The 25,464-nt window shown below is 38.8% G+C and overlaps 1 protein-coding gene across 1 annotated transcript in view; it reads left to right on the top strand.

The window, feature by feature from the left end:
* LCLAT1 (lysocardiolipin acyltransferase 1) overlaps positions 1-25,464 on the top strand; it is a 183,454-nt gene that overhangs the window by 61,436 nt on the left and 96,554 nt on the right. The window contains exons 2-3 of the mRNA XM_030311367.1: positions 3,181-3,349; positions 13,565-13,763. Of these exons, the coding sequence (XP_030167227.1) occupies positions 3,185-3,349; positions 13,565-13,763 (364 nt within the window). The 5' untranslated portion in view covers positions 3,181-3,184. The remainder of the gene's footprint in view (positions 1-3,180; positions 3,350-13,564; positions 13,764-25,464) is intronic.

Here is a 25,464-nt window from a genome sequence, read left to right as displayed (position 1 = left end):
AGGGAAGAGAAGCTGTTAGCTCTTAAGGCTTTTAACAAAACCAATCTATTTACTCATTGAGTCGACACTTATATATGCACCCTTACCACTTATCCCAAAACATGAGTCATAGGCCCTAGGTTTTTTTCTTACCCATGGTGACATGCTACAGGTGGTATTTCTTGGCTGTCCTGGCCTGGGTGTGTGCAGTTTGTCCCTGGGACCTGTGCTCTTGTGATTTCTTGCAGCTCCCCAATGGGTACACTATACCTAATTGAAATCTCATGAGTTACAGTTCCCTGCTTAAGCCATGCTGTTTTGTATTTCTGTGACTCTGCATGTTTTGTTTTACTGCCTGGAATAATCTCTCCCACCCCCAGCCTCACATCCTCCAAGAGTCTGATGCCTTCTTTAATCCCTTTTAGTACAGTTCATCCTGCCTTACCTTGAACTATCCTTAACACATGTTGCATGCTCTGTTATACCTTCTATTGTAGCATGTATCCCATTGAATTGCACTTATTTCTTAGTATGCCTATTAGAATATGAGAACAATGCTACTGCACATTTTAGTTGTTCGGTGATTACATAAGGACATTTTATGAAGGAAAAGAGGTTTCCTTCCTGAGCGAGAAGCTGTAGATATCTGGTCTATGGATTTATTTGCCTATCCCCTGCCCCATTTGGGTTGCTTCCAGTTTTTGGCGAGTATGAACGAAGCTGCTATAAACAATTGTGTACAGGTTTTTGTGTCATCATAAGTTTTCGTTTGTCCTGTATATTTGGTAGTAGAATTGCTGGATTACATTGTAAGCATATATACTATTTTGCATTGCCACCAGCAGTGGGTGTGAGTTCTTAATGTTCTGCATCCTCACCAGTACTTGGTATTGCCAGGTCCCCCCCCCCCCCATTTTAGCTATTCTAAATAAGCGTGTAGCTGTCATAACTGTTAACCGTGTTTGTTTGTGAAACCTGTGAGACTTGGAAGAAGACCGGATGGCGCTGGATTAAATGCAGAGCCAGGGAGAAGTTCATGAGGAGGAGATAGGCCATGATTGACGAGAGCTTGGTATGACTGTCATACTCACTGTGGTATCCCCAAGTGACTAGCACAGAGCCTGGCACACAGTAGGATCTCTTTGTGTGCTTATTGAGTCATTGAACAAATGATTGAGAAGTTAGGGAAAAGACAGGAGCAGGACAGAAAAGTAATTTTAGATGGGACTTGGCCTGAATAACCCCTGTATGTTCATGGGACACATCCTTTTCTACTTGAGTCTGTGTTTACATACGTGTTTAGAAGCTGACTCGGGCCTCTCATTCCCGGCCACTTGGCGAGAAGGACGTAGTATAATATCATGAAAGAAGTAGAAGGCAGAAAGACTTGATGCTTCCAGCTGGTCTGGGGACATGGGAAAGTCATCGGAACTCTTCTGGTCCTCCGCTTCATCACTGTAAAATGAGATGTTATTAGGTGATATCTAAGAGAAGAAATACACGGAGTTAAAAGAGTTTAATCACATCAAATGAGAAATAGTTTACTAAGTGAGGAAGAGGTATGTCTGAGTCTTTGATGGATGTGTACAGATACAGTGTGGAGTCCCGTTCTTAAGTGTCTAAACAGAGCCAGCTAATGGCTAATTGGCAAAAACAGCAAAAAAGGGAGTTACAGGGTTTCTGATAGAGGAGCAGCACTGCAGATGGTCTTTTTCTTTATCCTGTATAAAAAAAGCTTAAATCTAAAGACTCGATAAAAGCTGCCAAGAGTGTCATCTTTCAGTGTGAAGAGGAGAACCTAGGCCTCACAAAGCAAAGCTGAGGGTGTGGAGGAACAAACACACACCTTTCTGGGCCCTGGGTGAGCAAAGTGGTCACTGCATTTCAGTGGTTTTTCTCTGTACCCTCAGTCCCTCACCTGACTTCTACTTAGAAGTTCAGATCTAGAGTTCAGAAAAAACCAGTTCTTACTCATTCTCTTTGTACTTGGAAGGATTTTGTACACACACCGTCAAGTATTGGTAGAGATTTAAAAACATACTCCGTACCCAGATAAAGTCGAATCTGTGTTGTTAAGGGATTTGACCTGTTTTATCGTCTGACATTTATTAAAGCACTTTGACATTTGAAATTTTGTTTTCTGTTCTGAATATTTAAAAAGAACCACAGGTCTTGATCACTGGAATACCTCTTGTAAAATGAAAAATTTAAGGCCATTATTGTTTTCAGAATTTTAATGATTCCAACAGTTGTATTATCCTGAGGCAAAACATATTGTTGCTCTAATATAGGTTAGGTTATAGAATCAAATGTTTGATTATTCATTTTAAACTGTGTTTCCAACAGTTTCTTTTAAAATGTCAATATTAAGTGTTTCTGGTTATGAGGACCCTGAAAGTAATCTTTTGGCAAATAAAGTGAGGAATCTGACTTCTCTTTATTCTTTCAGCTCATAAAGAAAAAGCCAGTTTAAGAACAGTTGCCCAAAGACATTACTTTCAGGTTCTAGTGTGAAGAATTAACATTAAAAAAAAATTATTTATTTTGAGAGAGAGAGAGAGAGCAAAGGAGAGAGAGAATCCCAAGCAGATTCTGTGCTGTCAGCACAGAGCCTGACATGGGGCTCTATTCCATGAGCCATGAGCCATGAGCCATGACCTGAGCCAAAATCAAGAGTCACGCTCAACTGAGTGAGCCACCCAGGAGCCCCAGCATTTCTAGGTTTAAAAAAAAAAAATTAGTGCACTCTGTAAGATTGTCAACGCTTTTAGGCATGATTACCCTTGGGAAACTGTTCTGTAATTCTTGGTCCATTAAGTCGACTTTTTATAGTAGGATATAAAAAAACCTCTGGAATATTTTAAGAGTTTGTATTGGGTAACTCATACATGTTTATGTTAATACTAATAACTAGATTTAAAAAAACCAAAGGCGCTTCTTAAATAATATAGCTTTGGGGTGGGGGGAGGAGTCAGACACTTATTCTGCTGAGAGTATTCATTTCTAATGTACTGGAAATTTGTTAGACCTGTAGGACATATAAGAGAGTCACCTTTATGGTATTCAAGCTCTTAAATTCTTTACCAGAGCCTTTTCTGTGGCCTTGTAATTTAAGATTATTTTATGCATTCTCAGTTTGGGCAGTTTATATGTATAGTAACAAAATATATTCTTTTTTTTTTTTCTTTATATATCTTTCAGAATCATGGTGTCATGGAAAGGGATTTACTTCATACTCACTCTGTTTTGGGGAAGCTTTTTTGGAAGCATATTCATGCTGGGTCCCTTTTTACCTTTGATGTTTGTAAACCCATCTTGGTATCGCTGGATCAACAACCGCCTCGTGGCAACCTGGCTCACACTACCTGTGGTAAGCTAGAGTCAGAGTTACTCGAATGTTACCCTTTGATAACGTGATAAGCATGTGAATCCTTTCTGTTTCATAAGAGGTATGTTAGCATTTAGAGGAAATACAGAAACTAGAGAACATGAAATATAATTCGTGTCCTTGAAGTAATATCTAAGAGCCATATTCCAAATTAAGAGTTTTCTTTTATATTCCTCATGAAGTTTATTTCCTTCATTGATGTATACTTTACATGTTGCAAAATGCACAAATCTAAAGATATAGATAGACAGTTAATGATGTAAAAATTCTTCAATTTCCCTTTATTTTACAAATAATGACAATTTAAGATTGAGATGAAACTGTTGTTTTGAACTTTTGACATTGATGTGATTGATTTAATTCTTCCCAGTAACCGCAGAATTTAGGAATAAAGTGATTTCCTGACTGTGGGCTAGAATGAGAACATCTGTAAATGTAAGTGCGTACAAAATGTGTAGTAGATTCTTGGAACAGACAGGTGTTTTCTGCACCGTCAGTGCATACAGCTCTGAGCACATTTCCCTGTGATTCTGAGCTGGCCCAGACTCCTCCCTTGTCTGGATTAAAGCTGCTTCAGCCCTTCCCTGTTGCTGCTAACCCACAGTGCCTTCCCCAGAAATGGAGGGGCACCCATGTAGCTGCCTTTACCTTGAATAGGTTGTTATTTCCTGAGACTGTTCTGTTCTTTCTTTTTCCTGAGCAACAGCTGAAACTTCATGTTCCTGGGTTTACTGACCAGTCATGGTAGAGGTGATGGGGACATACCCGACAAGGAAAACAGGGAGGGAATCCTTTTCCTTCAAGTGTTGAAGGGTCTTTCTTCACCCTGTGTCCTTTGAAATGCTGTTGCCTAGTTGCCCTCAGGCGGACGGCCGAGGTTCCATTTGCAGAGACGAAGGTAGACTAATGCTGCGGACTCCTCCCGTGGAGGCTGAGGAGTTGTTTACAGTGCACCCTTTTCATATTTTAGAAAGGATTCTTCTGGTGAATAATTTTAAGAATTGCATTTGTGCCTTGTCAAAGGTTATTTTGTTAAAAAAAATTATTCAGATATGTTTTATGAAATGTGGTATCGTTAAACTAAAAGTAGTCCCCCATCTCTCTCTGTCCCTCCTCCCTTTCCTCTTCCCCATTTCCTTTCTCTATTTGAACTTAATCTACAGGCACAAAGAAAGGGACTTAGAGCATACTGGTAGATGATAAATAACTGGTTCCAGATTAAGGAGAGGAATGACAAGTTGTTATTGAAAGGGTAATGATGATTATAGCTGTTAAAGCACTTATGTGACAGGTACTGTGCTAGGGGCTTTAGGATGTCTTCATTTCAGGCACCACTTTACCGAAGAAGTAGAAGCTTTGAGAAATCAAATAATTTGCTGAAGGCCATACGCATAAGCAAATTATTTAAGCAGAGCTGAGATTAAACCTAGTTTGCTGCCATATCTAGGTGATAAGAAGAATCTTTCAGGATTGGTCAGGGTCACGTGACTCTAACTTACAGTGGTAAGAAGTTAACTAGTACCTCTTGATTGTTTTAAAAGAAGAAGGTTCAGAGTTCTTTCAAGTCAGGGAATGCCTCACTTCGTAAGGGAAAAAAAATCTGGTAGCTGCTAACACAATCAGTCCCGGTGGTGTGGTGATTCCTCACAGTCGAAGAGGAAAGGTGGTAAGGAATAGTCCTACAAAGCCTTTGAGAAGCCAAAGACCTAGGTTGCCGAAATACTTGGAACGAGGTACCCCTTAATAAATACTTGTTGGGTGAGAAGTGCCCTGGTCAGACTAGCCCAAACTTTGGTGTCAGAATTATGCTGGCTGGCTTCATAGAAGGAGTTGTACAATATTCCCTCCGCGTCTGTTTTGAAAGAAAATGGTGTGTCTGTGTGTGAACACAATTTAGTCACAACCTAGGGATTACATAATGTATCCTTAGTATGTCACAGTGTCCTTGGAGTTGGTATTTATTAGCACACTGCATAAAGTGTAAGGCTTGTGACAGTGTAGGACTTTCATTCCCACATCCTTTGTGCTGCTGCTGTCCTACTCTGCTCACAAAATAAACTCGACAATGCAGTGTTATAATTCTTTGCTTTAATGGTCCTATTTCTTTCAAAGAAATCATAGAATATAATCTCTTATGTTTATCTAAATATTTTCCATTCATAGTATCCTTTGTTCTTCCTGTATATTAGAGTTTCTGTCTAGTGTCCTTTCCCTTCAGCCTGAAGAACTTCCTTTAGGTTTTCTTGTAGTGAGGGCTCCTGTAGATGGTTTTCTTTTATTTTGCCTTCATTTTTTTTAATGTGTGTTTATTTTTATTTTTTTTTTTATTTTTGAGACAGAGATGGAGTGTGAGCGGGGGAGGGGCAGAGAGAGAGGGAGACACAGAATCCGAAGCAGGCTCCAGGCTCTGAGCTGTGAGCACAGTGTCCAACGCAGGGCTCGAACCCATGGACCGTGAGATCATGACCTGAGCTGAAGTCAGATGCTCAACCGACTGAGTCACCCAGGCGCCCCTATTTTGCCTTCATTTTTGAAGTATAGTTTGCTGACTGTGAAATTTCTGGGATGACATTTTCCTCCTTCTTTTCCAACTTTCACATTCTACTGTCTTATGCTCTCCTTGTTTTGTTGAAAAGTTAGTTAGCATATATGTTGTTGCTTCCATTTATATAATGTGCCCTTTTCCTCTGGTTGCTTTTAAGATTTCTTGTTTTTCTTTTTTAGCAGTTTGTTTTGGTCATGTTATGCCTAGGTCCTAGTTTTCTTGATGTTAATTTTGCTGTGTTTCATTGGGCTTCTTGGATCGGTAGCTTTGTTTTTTCCAAATTGGAAAATTTGGGGCGGTTATTTCCTCACATTTTTTTCTGCTCCTTTCACTCATCCCCTTTTGGGACTAGAGTTGTAGGTTAGGTTGCTTGTATTGTTAACACAAGTCACCAAGTTCACTGACCCTCTCTTCTGCCACCTTTAACTGCTGTTTTGTTCACACGGAGGATTTCTGTTTAAAATACTGTACTTTTAGGGTGCTTGGGTGGTTCAGTCAGCTGAGCATCTGACTCTTGATTTCAGCTCACGTGATGATCCGTGCTGATAGTGTGGAGCCTGCTTGAGATTCTCTCCCTCTCTCTCTCAAATAAATAAATAAATAAACATTTATAAAATGTACTGTACTTTCAAGTTCTAGAATTTATGTTGGGTTCTTCAGTGGTTTCATAACAGAGTTTTCACCTGTATAATTCATTATAACCTTATTTTCCTGCAACTCAGCTCAGTGGTAAGACTAATACCGCTTATTTTGTCAGGTCTGGAAACAGCAGTCCCTTGCTTATTTATTTTCTTTTATTTTTCCAGTAGGAAGTACTTTGCATTGGATATTTATGATCTTACAGTATCAATGTGGATCCTCCTTATACATTAATGCAAAATTTCTTTTTCCTTTCATAATAGCGGGAAGGATTTTTTGGTAAGTTTTGTTAACTGCTGTCTATGGCAGAATTAGTCAGCAGGATCCTAGAACATTAGTCATTTATTAAGTGTCCACTATGTGCTGAGCATTTTGCTGGAATGTAATGACGAACAGGACGGATATGACCTCTGGCCTTGTGGAGGTAATGGTGTTCTACCTAAACTATCTTTCCTAGCTGTAGGTATACACAGTTTGACCTGTTTCTGTCTTTCATTTGATGAGAGACTACTACTTCCTTTGTTAGAGGACAGAAGGTGACTTCTCAGGCTGTGAATTTTTAGAGGTAGATTTTTAAATTACTTTAAAGATACAAAGTCCATTGTTTCATTACAGCCCTCAAACATACATGGAATTTACCCACTAGAGCATGCTTATTTACAAAGTATTTCTCCAGAAAAGTAAATAAACAACTCACAGATTAACTGTACTAAGTAGATATTTCTAAAAAGTCTTCTATAAGCTTCACTTAGTTGTTGTAAACCAGAGACCCTTCATTTTTTTTTTTTTTTAATTTTTTTTAACGTTTATTTATTTTTGAGACAGGGAGAGACAGAGCATGAACAGGGGAGGGTCAGAGAGAGAGGGAGACACAGAATCTGAAACAGGCTCCAGGCTCTGAGCTGTCAGCACAGAGCCCGACGCGGGGCTCGAACTCACAGAGTGCGAGATCGTGACCTGAGCCGAAGTCGGCCGCTTAACCGACTGAGCCACCCAGGCGCCCCCAGAGACCCTTCATTTTGAAAACTAACCTACTTGTGTAAGAATTCCTTCCAGAACAGTCTGCAGAGTGTCCATTCATTCTCTTGGTACATTTCTACAGTGAGGGGTGGTCTTTGGTCATTCTATTTGGGGACATTTCTATTCAGCATAATCAATACTGTCAAGGTCACACTCTGCACGTGTCCAAGAGCAGTGTTTACTTCTCAAAATTTGGAGTCTTTCCAGCAGACCAATTGTTAGCTAATAACCTGGGATTCTGAAAACTGTTTGGAGTTCTGTCCTTTCACCATAAGTCATGACTTAGGGATTTAGAGATCATTTTCTAACTCCCCACCTAGGATACAGGTCTCTTCCACAGCCTGCTGATTCCAGCCCAGTCCTAGAACAAATAGCCTGCTGCTAAGAAAAGGGATGCTGTGTTTGATGAATGACTTGGGATTGCAAGACCTTAAATAAAGCAAAGGATTTGAGGAGTGAGGCTAAGTGGAGTCTGAAAGGCCCAGGCAGACTGGGAGATGAGGAACGCCACAGAGTTGGTTTTAGCTCAGTCTAAATAAAGAGTCATTGGAATGGTAAATGAGAGCTTGGGGCATAATGGTAAAACCAATTTCTCTGTGATCATGAGGGGAACTTTTAGACACGGTGGAACACTTGGAAGTAGTAATCAGTGGTCTATAAAAGATCTTCAGAAATCGCTTCCATAAAGCATTATGAAATTTCATAAGATTAGTTTGTCTTCTATACTAGTTTCTAGACTAGAAATAGAAAAAAAATGTAAGAATGGTGTCTTTTTAACAGTTTTTGATCTGGATAATTTGAATTCTGGAGTTCTTTACAGACGTTCAATTTTACCTCTGTGTAGTATATATTTGTAATTCTTTGTGAGACCTCTAAATAACGTTGACTCGATTATGTTTTATCTGGTATTACAAATGATGAATGTGAGTTTGAGATCTAGGCTGTCCAAAAGGTTATATATAACTTTCAGGTGCATTCTGATAGAGTGCTGGATGGCAAGGGAGAAAATGCCATATGATATGCTCCTGGACAGACAGTCTGGATTTATTTTGACATTTTCCATAATGAAAAGTGAAAGATTGTTTTGGGATCCACGGGATACATGTATTAGAAATTGCATTGAAAAGATGAGGGTTGAGGTTTGGGATTTATAAGGCTTTAAGATTTTTAACAACTCTTCTGTGGTGCAACACACAATTAGTAATCAACTTCATCTTTCTACCAGTTAAGGGAAGGGCATTCTGCATTTCAATTCTCTGTAAAAACTGTAAAGTATATCATTTGGAAAGCAGAATGGAACTGATCCAAGTTAATAAGCCATGGATGATGACTTCACACATGTCCTCTGGGCCAAGACATATAATTCAGTGACTCATTTTGGGAGTTGATGGCCTTTTATACTTACAAGTATGTGCTTGTGGGTCCAAGCCTAGAGGACTCTGCCATGATCCTCTCTATCATGAAGTCTTGTGCATAGAGACTTGACTGCTCAGAGACTTGGGGAGTGGGGCTTATAATTATTTGAGTGGTTATGGACCCTTTTGAAAATATGATGAAAACTACAGGCATTTAGCAAAGTACCTGTTCATACTTTTCTTTCTTTCTTTCTTTTTTTTTTTTTAAACTAGGCTCCATGCCCAGTATGTGGAGCACAACATAGGCTTGAACTCAGGACCCTGAGATTAAGACCTGAGCTAAGATCAAGAGTTGGAGGCTTAACCAACTGAGCCACACAGGTGCCCTGTGTATACTTTTTCAAGAGGGGTCCATGTTTATTTCTTCTTTTTTTAAATATAATTTATTGTCCAGTTAGCTAACATACAGTGTATATAGTGTGCTCTTGGGTTCGGGAGTAGATTCCCATGATTCATCACTTACATACAACACCCAGTGTTCATCCCAACAAGTGCCCTCCTCACCTTCCCCCCATCAACCCTCAGTTTGTTCTCTGTATTTAAGAGTCTCTTACGGTTTGCCTCCCTCTCTCTTTGAAACTATTTTTCCTCTTCCATTTCCCATGGTCTTCTGTTATCAACTTCCGCATATGAGTGAAAACGTAGGGTATCTGTCTTTATCTGATGGACTTATTTTGCTTAGCATAATACCCTCCAGTTCCATCCACATTGTTGCAAATGGCCAGATTTCATTCTTTCTCATTGCCAAGTAGTATTCCATTGTATATATAAACCACATCTTTTTTATCCATTTCTCAGTTGATGGACATTTAGGCTCTTTCCATAATTTGGCTATTTTTGTTTCCATGATTTTCCACTTTTGTTAAAAGTGCTGCCATAGACATTGGGGTACATGTGGCCCTGTGAATTAGCACTCCTGTATCCCTTGGGTAAATTCCTAGTAGTGCTATTGCTGGGTTGTAGGGTAGTTCTATTTTTAATTTTTTGAGGAACCTCCACCTGTTTTCCAGAGTGGCTGCACACTTGTATTCCCACCAACAGTGCAAGAGGGTTCCCATTTCTCCCCGTCCTTGTCAACATCTCTTGTTTCCTGAGTTAACTTTAGCCACTCTGACCAGTGTGAGGTGGTATCTCAATGTGGTTTTGATTTGTAATTCCCTGATGATGAGTGATGTTGAGCATCTTTTCTTGTGTCTGTTGGCCATCTGGATGTCTTCTTTGGAAAACTGTTCATGTCTTCTGCCCATTTCCTCATTGGATTATTTGTTTTTCAGGTGTTAAGTTTGGTAAGTTCTTTATCTGATAGGTCATTTGCAAATATCTTCTCCCATTCCGTTGGTTGCGTTTTAGTTTTTGTTGGTTTCCTTTGCATTGCAGAAGCTTTTTATCTTGATGAGGTCCCAATAGTTCGTTTTTGCTTTTATTTCCCTTGCCTTTGGAGACATGTTGAGTAAGGAGTTGCTGCAGCTGAAGTCAAAGAGGTTGTTGCCTGTTTTCTCCTATAGGGTTTCGATTGGTTTCCTGTCTCACAATTAAGTCTTTCATCCATTTTAAGTTTATTTTTGAATATGGTGTAAGAAAGTGGTTCAGTTTCATTCTTCTGCATGTTGCTCTACAGTTCTTCCAGCACCCTTTGCTAAAGAGACTTTTTCCCATTGGATGCTCTTTCCTGCTTTATCGAAGATTAGTTGGCCATACGTTTGTGGGTCCAGTTCTGGGTTCTCGGTTCTATTCCATTGGTCTGTGTGTCTGTTTTTGTTCCAGTACCATAATGTCTTGATGTTTATAGATTTGCGTTAACCTTGATTCCCAAACCAGATAGAGACCCCACTAAAAGGAGAACTACAGGCCAATATCCCTGATGGACACAGATATAAAAATTCTTAACAAGATACTGGCAAATCGAATTCAACAGCATGTTAAAAGAATTATCAAGTGGGATTCATTCCTGGGCTGGTTTAATATTTGCAAATCAATCAGTGCGATCCATCACATTAATAGAAGAGAAGAGAAGAACGGTATGATCCTGTCCATAGATGCAGAGAAGCATTTGACTGAATACAACATCCTTTCTTTAAAAACCCTCAAGAAAGTTGGGATAGAAGGAACATACCTTGGGGCGCCTGGGTGGGTGGCTTAGTTGGGCTCAGATCATGATCTCACTGCTTGTGAGTTTGAGCCCCATGTCAGGCTCTGTGCCAACAGCTCAGAGCCTGCTTCTAATTCTGTGTCTCCTTCTCTCAAAAATAAATAAATATTAAAATTAAAAAAGAAAAAGAAGGAACATACCTTAACATCATAAAAGCCATAAATGAAAAGCCCACAGCTACTATCATCCTCAATGGGCAAAAACTAAGAGCTTTCCCCTTGAGATCAGGAACACGACAGGGATGTCCACTCTTACCACTGTTGTTTAACATAGTGTTGGAAGTCCTAGCATCAGCAATCAGACAACAAAATGAAATAAAAGGCATCCATATAGGCAAAGAAGTCAAACTTCCACTTTTTTGCAGATGACCTGATACTCTACGTGGAAAATCCAAAAGACCACCAAAAAGCTGCTAGAACTGATACATGAGTTCAGCAAAGTCACAGGATACAAAATCAATGTACAGAAATTTGTTGCATTTCTATGCTCTAATAATGAAGCAACAAAAAAGGAAATCAAGAAATCGATACCATTTACATTTGTTTCAAGAACCATAAAATACTTAGGAATAAACCTAACCAAAGAGGTAAAAGATCTGTATGCTGAAAACTATAGAAAATTTATGAAAGAAATTGAAGAAGACACAAAGAAATGGCAAAACATTCCATGCTCCTGGATTAGAAGAACAAATATTGTTAAAATGTCAATACTACCCAAAGCAATCTACACATTCAATGCAATCCCAGTCAAAATAGCACTGGCATTCTTCTCACAGCTAGAACAATCCTAAAATTTGTATGGAACCACAAAGGACCCCGAATAGCCAAAGTAATATTGAAAAAGGAAACCAAAGCTAGAGGCATCAGAATCTCGGACTTTAGCCTCTAGTACAAAGCTGTAATCATCAAGATAGTATGGTATTGGCACGTTTATTTACTTCTTGAAGGCTGTCCTTTTAGGACTTGATGTCAGGTTAAACACCCATGCCCTAAAGTGAATCTCTACTGTGGGAAAGTAACTCACTGGGTCCTGTGAGATACCTGTTTTACTCTGTTAAGGTGTTAACACTCTGACTCTATAATTCTTTGGGCATAAAATATTTCTAACTTTTCCTTAGCTGATATTCCCTTTGAACTGTTTTTTTCTTGGTCCTATTTTTGTTTTAAAGTCCTGTTGTTCACCTGTGTCATGTTATTTAAAAAAAAGTTTTTGTGAAATGTAACAAACATATTGAAAGTTAATAAAACATAAACGCACACTTTAAAATTATATATTAAGGTGTAACTATCAACCAGGTCAAGAACTAGAATATTGGCCGCCCTCCAGCAAGCCATCTAGCTTTCAAATCACAATCATCTGTTTGGTAGAAGTAGCCAGTAACTTGACTGTAAGATAGCCCTTTCCTTGCTGTTCTTTACAATTTCACTGGCTATATACACCTAAAATATCTTACTGTTTTAAAAAATTTCTACAGGACACTTTTTGTTTGTTTCGCTTCTCTCAGTATTATGTTTGTGTGTCATCCATGTCATAGACACCTGTAGTTCATTTACTTTCGTTGTTTCAACTGCACTGTACGTGCTGTGCTTCTCTAGAGGTTTTCATGATGTTGTTGCCGGAGAGAAGTTTTGATTTTCTTACCTTTGCTCTGTCTTTGACCAGTTTTCTCTCCATTCATAGTGAAGTCCTATATTAATTTGTTATATATAAATTATTGGAAAATTTAAATAAGGGATTGAAATCAAGGTTTCTTATTTCCTGTTTTTTTTCTCCACAAGAATTCCAGCATGTAATATACTTTCCTCTCAATATTTCATGTATATTATACGGCTGGTTAGCAGAAAAGTTAATTAAACAAATTCAGCAAATATTTGGGCATCTTCCAGGTGCCAGACCCTGTTGTAGATGCTAGGGTTGCAGGACTTTATAAACATCTGGTTTATTATTTATATATTGTTAAATAGATACGTGTGTTTGTTTAAAGAGATCATAATAGAGAAGGGTATAAAATGAAGATTTTGACTTTCTGTTCCTTCAGCCCTGTACTCAGTGCTAAATTTCTTGATTATCCTTTCTGGAAAGTAATCATCCTATGTATCTATAGCCTTAAAAAATTATGCAGTGGAATCTTCTTGTGTATCTTTTACACTTTTTTTCAAGTTAATATATCTTGAAGATTTCAATGAAAGCTAACATTTAATTAGGAAACTGTCAGAAACCTAAATTAATAAAACTAAAAAGTACTGCCTTTATATTCTCATTCTTCCAGATTAACTTCTTTTTCCAGATTTATTATAGAAGCCATAATCTTGAGAAACACTATGCCTTTGACTTACTAGAAATCAGATTTATTTACAGAACATGATACAATTTACCTATGGGAAATTATAACTTTAAATTGTCACATGCCTATATTGTTTATTCCTTAGGCATTGTTGGAGACCATGTTTGGTGTAAAAGTTATTATAACAGGTGATGCATTCGTTCCTGGAGAAAGAAGTGTCATTATCATGAATCATCGGACAAGAATGGACTGGATGTTCCTGTGGAATTGTCTGATGAGATATAGCTACCTCAGATTGGAGAAAATTTGCCTCAAAGCCAGTCTCAAAAGTGTTCCTGGATTTGGTAGGTTATTCACAAATTATTTTAAGCTGTTCATTTAATATGTGATAAAACGACAGAATAATTTGTTAAACTCCCCATAAGTATTAAAGTCGTTCCATTTTTTTTTCTCACTAGCCTAAAAACAGTCACCAGTTTGTTTTTTTTCTTCATGGATTGCAAAAGATTATTTTAATCTTTTTTGAAATATTTTACATTGAGAGACTAAACTGTTCTCAAGGAAGTAGATATGGTTCCAGAGAGATCAGCACTTTGAAGGATATGAATTATTAGTTCAGTAACTTTTTATTTCGTATCAGGCTTATGGTGATTTAGGCCAGAAACCTACTCGAAATAATCTGATTCATCCACATTCATGCAATAAATGTTAATTGACAACCCATTGGTTCTTAGCAGTATACTAGTTGCTGGTATTTTCTGAACTTCCCTAATCCATAGCTTTTTTTTTTTTTTTTTTAAAGTTTTCATTTTTCTCATTGTATACTATGTTTAAAAATTCCTAGAAATGCAACATGTTGTATAGTAGGGATAAAACTTAACCCTTCCCGCCCCATACACAATGTGAAAGGAGTGGGGGAGCAGACTGAATATGTATTCAAACCAGTTATTCACATATGGGTATATGAAAGTCCCCTGACTGCTTTATCTATTACATCTCTACTTCTGTGGCTTCCTGTGTAACATTTATTATTTGAATTCTTTGCCTTCTGAACTCTGCCCCTGTCAGTGTACTGAAATAGTTTTGTGAGGGCAAAAGGCAGGTGTTGTCCTCAGGATGGACTAATCAGGAGATTTGTACTCTCAGGATAAACTGATTTCTTACATAGCAACTAACTTCCTTCAGAGTTCACATCCTCATAAAACCAGCGTGAAACGACAAGGCATTTTATGACCTCGCCTCGGAATTCATATAGTCTCACATATCCACAGTATATTACTGGTGGAAGCAGTCACTGTCCTCAAGATTCTAGGGGGAAAGCACAGACTTCGGTTCTTGAGAGAAATGTCAGAGACCTTATCAGTATTTTCAAAGCTGCCACATCCCTAAAAGGACTGATCAAAAAAGAAAAGAGAAGGCATGTGTCACCAGTAGCAACAATGACAATGTCTTGTTTATTGTTCCTGATTCTGCATAAAATATAGTAATGGAATATTAAAAACTTAGGAAATTACGTACAGAAAAATGCAACTGACAAACTTTGTCAACAACGAAGAACAATTAGCTTTCTGGAGGATAGTGGCAGCAGCCTGATCTTTCTCGGACTTAAAAAGTGTTCAGATTAACAATCAGAGGAAATAAAAACATGGCTCACTCATCTCTTCAGTATGACTAGGAGGCAAAGAATACCATGACCTTCTCATTGCCTTAATAGAGACATAAATTCTAAGTGTTCCTTCTGACTTCCTATTGTTGCAAGCCCGTTGGTGCTAAGGGTGGGGAGGTAAGGCTTAAGAGTAGAGGGACACAGACAACTAAGAAAACGCCTAATACCAAATGCCGAACACAGGTCAGACACAGTGGTTCGTGGCACAAGATACAGGGACATGACTATTAAGACAGCAGGGCATGAAGAGGCAGCCTCAGAGAAGCATTGCTTCTGAGGGAGAATCAGATACACACAGAAGAGTTAGCTCCTCATAGAGGTGTGGCAGTGAGGAAAACAAGGAAATTAAGAATGAGAACGTCATCAAATAAGCATTTGGGGATATGAAAAAAAAAAAAACCTGTATAAGCAACACAAAGAACAGTAATGGTCAAGAAAGCAAAAAATGTAAACAAGAAATGAATTCAAGAAAAGAAAAATAGAACATAAAGGCAAAAAATCCTATCAGGAATGTACAGGAAAACAAAGAAAATGGAAATGAGGGAAAAAATTGTCAGAAAGTGGTTGAAATGGAAGATAGCCAAAGGAGGTCTGACATGTATATATAATTAGAGTCCCTAAAGAAGACAATCAAAAGTACAACCCAAGAAAACATTTTGGGCATAAAAGATAACATGAGAGGCACTTCCAGGATGAAGCATGAGCCTCCATAGACCGACTGCCCAGAGAAATGGTGAAAATTCTAAAACAACAGTCATTTAAAGTCTCTAGAAGTGGTCCCAAGGACATACAGCGAATGGCCACTTATTCGAGAAAGCGCACCAAGATTTGTTGAGAACAGTGAGAATCTGTGGTATTTGAAACAACACACGTTCCTTTCACCTCCCAATTTAGTCAAACAGAAATTCCACTCTAAACTGGTGCAGCCAAGAAAACAGGCCTGCCTCCCTCCCTCCTCATTGCACAGCTGTCTTCTACAAGCCCTCACTATCTTCACTCAAATAACTGCATATTGATTACATGATGACTGAGTTGTCTGGTTTCCAAGAAAGCAAATTAGGCTGGAAGTCTCTGGTAAAATAAAAATTTTACATCTGCATATGAAGAAACAATGAGTTTAGGTCCGTGTGATTGCATTACCTTATAGTGTTCAGAAGTTTTATTCCCATTTAATATAGTACAAAATAGATTTGAAGCTTGCACTCTCCAGATAGGTATTACGTTGACTTGAATCTAAATATAGAATATTTATCTCCTATTGTGAAATTAACTTTAGAGCCAAACATGTTTAGGCAGAATCTAGGAACTATTAAATTTTCTCTTAATGTCATGTATAACTGTTTTAATAGCCTTAGCTGGTCCACATTTATCTAAGAGCTTATTTTAAAAAACTATATAAACAATAAATGAGCAGGATGAACATGTGTGGATCATGCTACAGTAAATGGGGGAGGAGTACAAATTGTAGAGCTTTAGAATGTGTCCCAATTTAAGTTGTTATTAACTTAAAATTGACTGTTAAAGATATAAGTAGTCTTATGTAAGTCTCAGGTTAACTACAAAGCAAAACTTTGGAGTAGATACACAAAAGAGAGAAAATGTTTGGGGCCCCTGGATAGCTCAGTCGGTTAAAAGTGTCCAACTCTTGGTTTCAGCTCAGGTCATGATCTCACAGTTTGTAAGTTTGAGCCCTGCCTTGGGGCTTTGCCCTGACAGTGAGGAACCTGCTTGGGATTCTGTCTCTCTCCTTCCCTCATTTTCTCTCAAAATAAATAAACTTAAAAAAAGTTCAAGTACTTGTTGCATTTATATATAATAAACTATCAGAGATATTAAGAAAATAATCCCATTTGTAACTGTGTTAAAGAGACTAAAACACCTCAGAATAAATTAAACCAAGGAGGTAAAATAAAGTGTACACTAAAAACTATAAGATATTGGTGGAAGAACCTGAAAAAGACACAAATGAATGGAAGGATATTTGGTGCCCATGGATAAGAATAATTAATGTTGTTAAAATGTCCATACTACTCAAAGCAGTGTACAGATTCAGCGCAATCTCTATCAAAATTTCAGTGGTATTTTTCACAGAAATAAACAATCCTAAAATTTGTAAGGAGCCAAAAAAAAAAAAAAGCCCCCAAACAGCCAAAGCAATCATGAGAACAAATATGAAAGCATCACACTTCCAGATGTCAAAGTGTATTACAAGTCCATAGTAATCAGAGCAGTATTGGCATAAAACACACAGATAACTGGAAGAGAATGGAGAGCATCAGAACTAAATCTATGCAAATATGGTCAATTAATTTATGACAAAGGAGCCAAGAATATATAATACACATTATTGAAGAGTAAATGATATTGGGAAAACTGGACAGCCACATGCAAAAGAATGAAACTGGACCATTATCTTACCGCATACACAAAGATTAACTCAAAATGGATTGAAGTTGAATTTGAGACCTGAAACCATAAGACTCCCAGAAGAAAACATTGATGGTAAGCTCCTTAATACTGGTCTTGGTGGTGACTTTATGGATTTGACAATAAAAGCAAAGGCAACAAAAGCAAATAAAGAAGGACTACATCAAACTAAAAATCTCCGGTATAAAGGAAACCATCAAAAAAATGAGAAGGCAGTCTACAGAAAATATTTGCAAATCATATATCTGACAGTGGGTTAGTATACAAAATACATAAAAAACTCCTCAAACTCAACAGCATAGCAGAAACAATGCAAACAAAAATCACACCAGAAATCCCCCAGTAAGCCTGATTTTAAAAATGGGGAGAGGATCAGAGTAGACGTTTTTTGAAAGAAGATATACAGATGACTGACTGGTACATGAAAAGGTGCTCAACATCACTAATCATCAGGGAAATGTAAATCCAAACCATAATGACATATCACTACACACCTGTTAGAATTGCTACTGCCAAAAAGATGAGAAATAGTGTTGGTGAGGATGTGGAAGAAAGGGAAGCCCTGTGCATGGTTGGTGGGAATTTAAATTGGTTTAGCCACTATGGAAAGCCATATGGAGAATTCTTAAAAAATTAAAAACGGAACTACCCTGTGAGCCAGCAACTCCACTTTTGGATATTTATCTGAAGGAAAAGAAAACACTAACTTGAAAAGATATATACACCCCCATGTTCATTAACAATAGTCAAGATACGGAAACAACCTAACCATCCATCCATATCAATGGATGAAGAAGATGAGAGATAGGAGATTGCTGGAAGATATGGGAACAGGAGGACCCTAATTTCATGTTGTCCCACTGATACAACTAGATAACACTCCCAACAGGGTAAATAACCCAGAAAATAACCAAAGACTGAAGAACAAACTCCATAACTTAAATGTAGAGAAGAGGCCACATTGAAGAGGGTAAGAAGGGCAGAGATGCAGTGGGGAGTGAAACCACAGTACTGTCCAAGAAAAGGAGGGACCTGTGGGCATGGAGAGGGGAACAGAACTAAACTATCACACTGGGAAGCCAGCATAGGGAAGATGAATCCCCATAACATTTGGCTTCAGAAACCAGAAGGGCTTAAATTTGTTGTGAGTTCTTTTAACCAGTAGGGCTTAAAGTCTGCAATTTTAAAAATCAGTGGGTTAGCTCTCTGAGAGCTGGGAGGTCAGAAGGCAAAAGAAGACGGAGTCTGTGCCCTTAAAGAGACAGCATAACAAACACAAAGAGATAACAGCAAAGCAGCAGCAGCTTAAAAAATGTGTTGGGTATACAGGAGGGAGAATTATTTACTAATCTCAGATTGGATCTCTGAGGGACAGAGCTCACTGGGAGACTTCTCCAGGTACAAATGAATGGGCAGGCGCCACTTCCCTTTCATGCCCGCCCCGCCCCACTCCCCCCGCCCCCAGCATAAACACACGACCACCTGTAGTATAGAAATTCACTACCTAACTTGCTTATACTGTACCTTGTGGATCCGTCCCATCCAGCCAGGCTTGCCTCGTTCCCAGTGCTGCTGGTGCCCTCTCCTAGAAGACCAGCACGAACTTTGCCAACACCTTATCTCCTGACCCCATGATCTGTGGGGCCTGGGTCCCCTCTCATGGAGGATCAGCTCACAAACCTTGTTAAAACTGCATGCCATACCCCCAGCATATTGCAGATCCACTCTGTCCAATACTCTCTTGGCTGGAGCCTATTCAGACCAGGGCCACATGTCCAGGGGTGCCTGGGTGGCTCAGTCAGTTAAGTGTCCAACTTTGGCTCAGGTCATGATCTCACAGTTTGTGAGTTTGAGCCCTGCGTTGGGCTCTGTGCTGACAGCTTGGAGCCTGCTTTGGATTCTGTGTCTCCCTCTCTCTCTCTGCCCCTCCCACACTAGTGCTCTCTCTCTGAAAAATAAACATTAACAAAAATTTTCTTCAGGGGCACCTGGGTGGCTCAGTCAGTTAAGCATCTGACTTGATTTTAGCTCAGGTCATGATCTCACAGTTTGTGGGTTCAAGCCCCCGCATCGGGCTCTGCACTAACAGTGTGGAGCCTGCTTGGGATTTCTCTCTCCCTCTGTCAGACCCTCCCGATGCTCTGTCTCTCTCTCAAAATAAATCAACATGGAAAAAAAAAAAAAAAGGTACAAGCCTGGCAGTATACAAACAGCCCCAAGAAGAGCCACCACCACTCCAAAGTGACTCCTGCCCTGCCTGACACTATTCAGATTACAGCCCCCAGAAAAGAGCTGGGGGGCCAACAGCTGGTCTGATTGCAGTCCCTGCCCACCAACAGAAGCCTTTTGGGGGACAACATGGGGATAGCGTCCTGCAGTTTGGTGCCACTGCATCTCTGACAAACATGTAGTCTGACTCAACTCAAGCCCAAGGTGGCCTCAGACTGGCCCACCAACACCACAGGGACCAAACACTGCCCAAAGCAGGCAGCGAGCCACTGCAGACAACTGAACTGAAGGAGAAAGCAGCTCAGTCAAAACAGCAGGGTGCACACAACACACATAGGAACCACCCCTGAGGTGCCAGGTTCCAGTAAACAGGGGACATTGCACTGTAAGACACTACAGGGCCTCTTCTTCATAAGGCCACTAGTTTCTTTTTAAAAAGTTTTTTTAATGTTTATTTTTAAGAGAGAAAGACAGAGTGCGAGCAGGGGAGGGGCAGAGAGAGAGGGAGACACAGAATCTGAAGCAGGCTCCAGGCTCTGAACTGTCAGCACAGAGCCCGACATGGGGCTTGAACTCACAAACCATGAAATCATGACAAGTCGAAGTCAGATGCTTAAACAACTGAGCCACCCAGGCGCCCCAAGGCCACTACTTTCAAGAGCAGAATACATAGCTGACTTTTCCTAACACATAGAAACAGACACAGAGAGGCATACAAAATGAAGACACAGAGGAGTATGTTCCATATGAAAGGATAAGACAAAAATCACATCAAGAGACCTAAATGAAATGGAGATAAGTAATATGCCTGATAGAGAATTCAAAATAATAGAAAGATACTCACTAAACTTAATAGTGGAGGACATCAGTGAGACCCTTAACAAAGAGATAGAAAAAGAACCAATCAGAGATGAAGAACACAATAAATGAAATTAAAAATACACTAGATGGAATAAATGTCAGCCTAAAGGAAACAGAAGAATGAATCAGTGACCTGGAGGACAAAGTAATGGAAAGTAATCAAGCTGAACATGTGAGAGAAAAAAAAAAAATATGTAAAATGAGAATAGACTTAGCAACTCAGCGACTCCATCAAGTGTAGTAACAGTTGCATTATAAGGATCCCAGAAGGAGAAGAGAAAAAAGACAGCAGAGTGTTTATTTGAAGAAAATAATAGCTGAAAACTTACTGAATCTGGGGAAAGAAACAAATTCAGATCCAGGAGGCACAGAGATTCCCCCAACAGAATCAACCCAAGGAGGTCCACACCAAGACATATGGTAATTAAAATGGCCAAAAATAGAAAGAATTTTAAAAGAGCAAAGAAAAAGGATACCATTACATATAAGGGAAACCTCAAGACTGTAGTAGATTTTTCAGCAGAAACTTTGCAGGCTAGAAGGGAGTGGCATAATATATTCAAAGTGCTGACAGGGGAAAAAATTTGCAGCTGAGAATACTCTCTCCGTCCAGGCTATCATTCAGAATACAAGGGGAGAGAAAGTTAAAAAGTTAACAAAAGTTAAAGGAATTCATCACCACTAAACCAGCCCTGTAAGAAATGTTAAAGGGGATGGGGCGCCTGGGTGGCTCAGTCGATGAAGCATGGCTTGTGAGTTCAAGCCCTGTCTCGGGCTCTGTGCTGACAGCTCAGAGCCTGGAGCCTGCTTCAGATGCTGTGTCTCCTCGTCTCTCTGCCCCTCCCATGCTCATGCTCTGTCTCTCTGTCTCTCAATAATGAATAAATGTTAAAAAAAAAAAAATGTTAAAGGGGAATATTTGAGTGGAAAAGAAAGACCATAATCAAGAATAACTAGAAAGCACAAAAGCAGTAAAAATAAGTATAACTATAAAAAATCAGGGGTGACTGGATGGCTCAGGCCGTTAAGCATCTGACTTTGGTTCAGGTTGTGATCTTGCGGTTCGTGAGTTCAAGCCTTGTGTCAGCTCTGTGCTGACAGCTCAGAGCCTGGAGCCTGCTTCGGATTCTGTCTCTCTCTTTCCCTCTCTGGGCTGGCCCTCCCACTTGCACTCTCTCTCTCGAAAATAAACATTTAAAAAAATAAAAGAAAAATCAGTTAAGTGACTCACGAAATGAAAGTATGACACCAGATACCTAAACTTGGTGGGAGTGGGGGAGTAAAGAATAGGTTCAAACGTAAGTAACTGTTAATTTAGACTGCTATATGCAGCAGATGTTATCTACAAACCTAGTGGTGATCACAAATCCAAAAGCAGTAATAAACATGCAAAAAATAAAGAGAAAGGAATCCCAAGTACATCATCAAAGAAAGCCAACTTATGAAAGAAGAGAACAACAGAAGAAAGGACCAGAGAAGAACTATGAAAAAAACCTGTATACGGGTGACTGGGTGGCTGAGTTTGTTCAGTGTCCAACTTTGGCTTAGATCATTATCTCACAGTTCATGAGTTCGAGCCCCATGTCAGGCTCTGTGCTGACAGTGCAGAGCCTGGAGCCTGCTTCAGATTCTGTGTTTCCCTCTCTCTTTCTTTGGCCCTCCCTCGCTCACACTGCCTCTCTCAAAAATAAATAAACGTTAAAAAATTTTTTTAAAAACCATAAACAACAAAATGATAATACATATCTATTAATAATTACTTTGAATGGAAATGGCCCTGTGCTCCAGTCAGAAGACACAGGGCAGGGGCTCTAGGTGGTTCAGTCAGTTAAGTGTCCATCTCAATTTTGGCTCAGGTTGTGACCTCATGGTTTGTGGGTTCTAGCTCCGTGTCAGGCTCTGTGCTGACAATGTGGAGCCTGCTTGGAATTCTCTCTCCCTCTCTCCTTGCCCCTGCCCCACTTGTGCCTTCTTTCCTTCTCTCGAAAGAGAAAGAAGGAAAGGGAAGGGAAGGGAAGGAAAAAGCAAAGGGAAAAGAAAAGAAAAAGAAAAAGACATAGGGTGACAGATTGGTTAAAAAAAAAAAAAGACCCATCTGTATGTTGCCTATAAGAAACTTATTTCAGACCTAAAGACACATACAGATGCAAAGCGAGAGGATGGAGAAATGTTTGTCTTGCAAATGCATACGAAAAGAAAGCAGGGGTAGTAATAGTGATCTTGGATAAAATAGACTTTCAAACAAAGACTGTAACAGAGACAAAGACACTATATAATCATAATGGAGACAATCCAACAAGAAGATATAACAGTTGTAAATATTTTTGTGTCCAATATAGGAGCACCCAAATACATAAAACAGTTAATAATAAAAAGGAACTAATCGATAATAATACAAAATTAGTAGGGGACTTTAAAACCCCATTTACATCAATGGACAGATCATCCTGACAGAAAATCAAAAAGGAAACAGTGGTTTTGAAGGACACCTTGGACCAGATGATTTAACAGATATATTCAGAACATTCCATTCCTAAAACAGCAGAAGAAGATACCTTTTCGAGTGCACATGGAACACTCTCCAGAACAGATCACATATTAGGCCACAGAACAAGTCTCAAGAAATTCAAAAAGACTGAAGTCATACCATACATCTTTTCTGACCACAACACTATGAAACCAGAAATCAACCATAAGAAAATAAATCTGGAAAGAACATAAATACATGTAGGGTAAATAACATGATACTAAACAATGAATGGGTCAACCAAGAACTCAAAGAGGAAATAAAAAAATACATGGAGACAAATGGAAATGAAAACACAATAGTCCAAAATCTCTGGGATGCAGCCAAAGTGGTTCTCAGAGGGAAATTTTAGCAATACAGGTCTATCTCAAGAAGCAAGAAAAATCTGAAATAGCTTAATCTCTTACACCTAAAAGAGCTAGAAAAAGAACAATCACCCAAACCCAAAACCAGTAGCAGGAAGGAAATAATACAGGTTAGAGCACAAATAAGTGATATAGAAACCAAAAAAGATAATAGAACAAATCAATGATGCCAGGAACTTGTTCTTTGAAAAGATCAACAATATTGATAAACCTTCAACCAGACTTACAAAAAAAAAAAAAAAAAAGAGAGAGGATTCAAATAAAATTAGATATGACAAAGGAGAAATAACAACCAATATCATAAAAATACAAAAGATTGTAAGAAACTATGTGAAAAATTATGTGCCGACTAATTGGACAACCTAGAAGAGATGGATAAATTCCTAGAAACGGAAAACGTAGCAAAACTGAAGCAGAAAAAAATAGGAAATTTGAACAGATTATTAGCAATAAAATTGAATTAGTGATCAAAAAATGCCCAACAGACAAAATTTCAGGACCAGACAGCTACACAGGTAAATTCTACTAAATATTTAAATAAGAGTTTAGTACCTCTTCTTTACTAATTTGGATGCCATTCATTTCTCTTTTTTTGTCTAACTGCTGTGGCCAGGACTTCTAGTACTATGTTGACTAAGAGTGGTGAGAGTGGACATCCTTTGTCCTGTTCTTTACTTTACAAGGAAAGCTACCAATTTTTCCCCATTGAGTATGATGTTTGCTCTGGGTTTTTCATATATGGCCTTTATTATGTTGTGATAAGTTCGCTCTAAACCTACTTTATTGAGGGCTTTTATCATGAAGGGATGTTGTACTTTGTTAAATGGTTTTTCTGCATCTGTTGAAATGATCAAATGGTTTTTATCCTTTCTCTTATTGATGTGATGTATCACATTGATTTGTGAGTATTAAACCTCTAAAAAACCACTAGATCATGGTGAATGATTTTTTTAAATGTATTATTGGATTCTGTTTGCTAGTATTTTGTTGAGAATTTTGGTAAGGAAGAAGTAAAACTTTGGCTATTTGCAGGTGACATGATACTATATATAGAAAACCCTAAAGACTCTACCAAAAAACTATTAGAACTGATAAATGAATTCAGTAAAGTCACAGGATACAAAATCAATATGCAGAAATCTGTTGCATTTCTATACACTAATAGTGAAACTGCAGAAAGAGAAATTGAGAAAATAAGCCCATTTAGAATTGCACCAAAAATAAGATAACTAGGAATAAACCTAACAAAAAAGGTGAAAGACCTGTACTCTGAAAACCCTAAAACATTGATGAAAGATGTTGAAGATGACACAAAGAAATGGACATTCCATGCTCATAGATTGGGAGAACAAATATTGTTAAAATGTCTATACTGCATAAAGCAATCTATAGATTTAATGCAGTCCCTGTCGAAATACCAGCAACATTTTTCACAGAACTAGAATAAATAATCCTAAAATTTATATGGAACCAAAAAAGACCCCAGATAGCCAAAGCACTTTAGAAAAGCAAAGCTGGAGGTATAACAATTCCAGACTTCCAAGATATATTACAAAGTTGTAACAATCAGAATAGTATGGTATTTGCACAAAAATACACTCATAGACCAATAGAACAGACAGAAAGCCCAGAAATAAACCCATGATTATAGGGTCCATTAATCTTTAACAAAGGAGGCAAGAAGGGGAAAAGGCAGTCTCTTCAACAAATGGTGGCCAACTGGACAAGAGAAAACTGGACAGCAACATGCAAAGGATGAAACTAGACAATTTCTTATACCAGACACAAATTAAATGGATTAAAGACCTGGGGCACCTGGGTGGCTCAGGTGGTTGAGCGTCTGGCTCTTGATTTAGGCTCAGGTCATGATTTTGCGGTTTGTGGGACTGAGCCCAGCGTTGGAGTCTGCACTGAGCGTGGAGCCTTCTTAGGATTCTCTGTGTTCCTCTCTGCCCCTCCCCCTCTCACTG

Source organism: Lynx canadensis, chromosome A3, assembly GCF_007474595.2.
Source record: "Lynx canadensis isolate LIC74 chromosome A3, mLynCan4.pri.v2, whole genome shotgun sequence".
In the NCBI taxonomy this organism is placed as follows: domain Eukaryota; kingdom Metazoa; phylum Chordata; class Mammalia; order Carnivora; family Felidae; genus Lynx; species Lynx canadensis.
The sequence above is the reverse complement of the archived record's forward strand: the minus strand, read 5'-3'. Positions and strand labels throughout refer to the sequence as shown.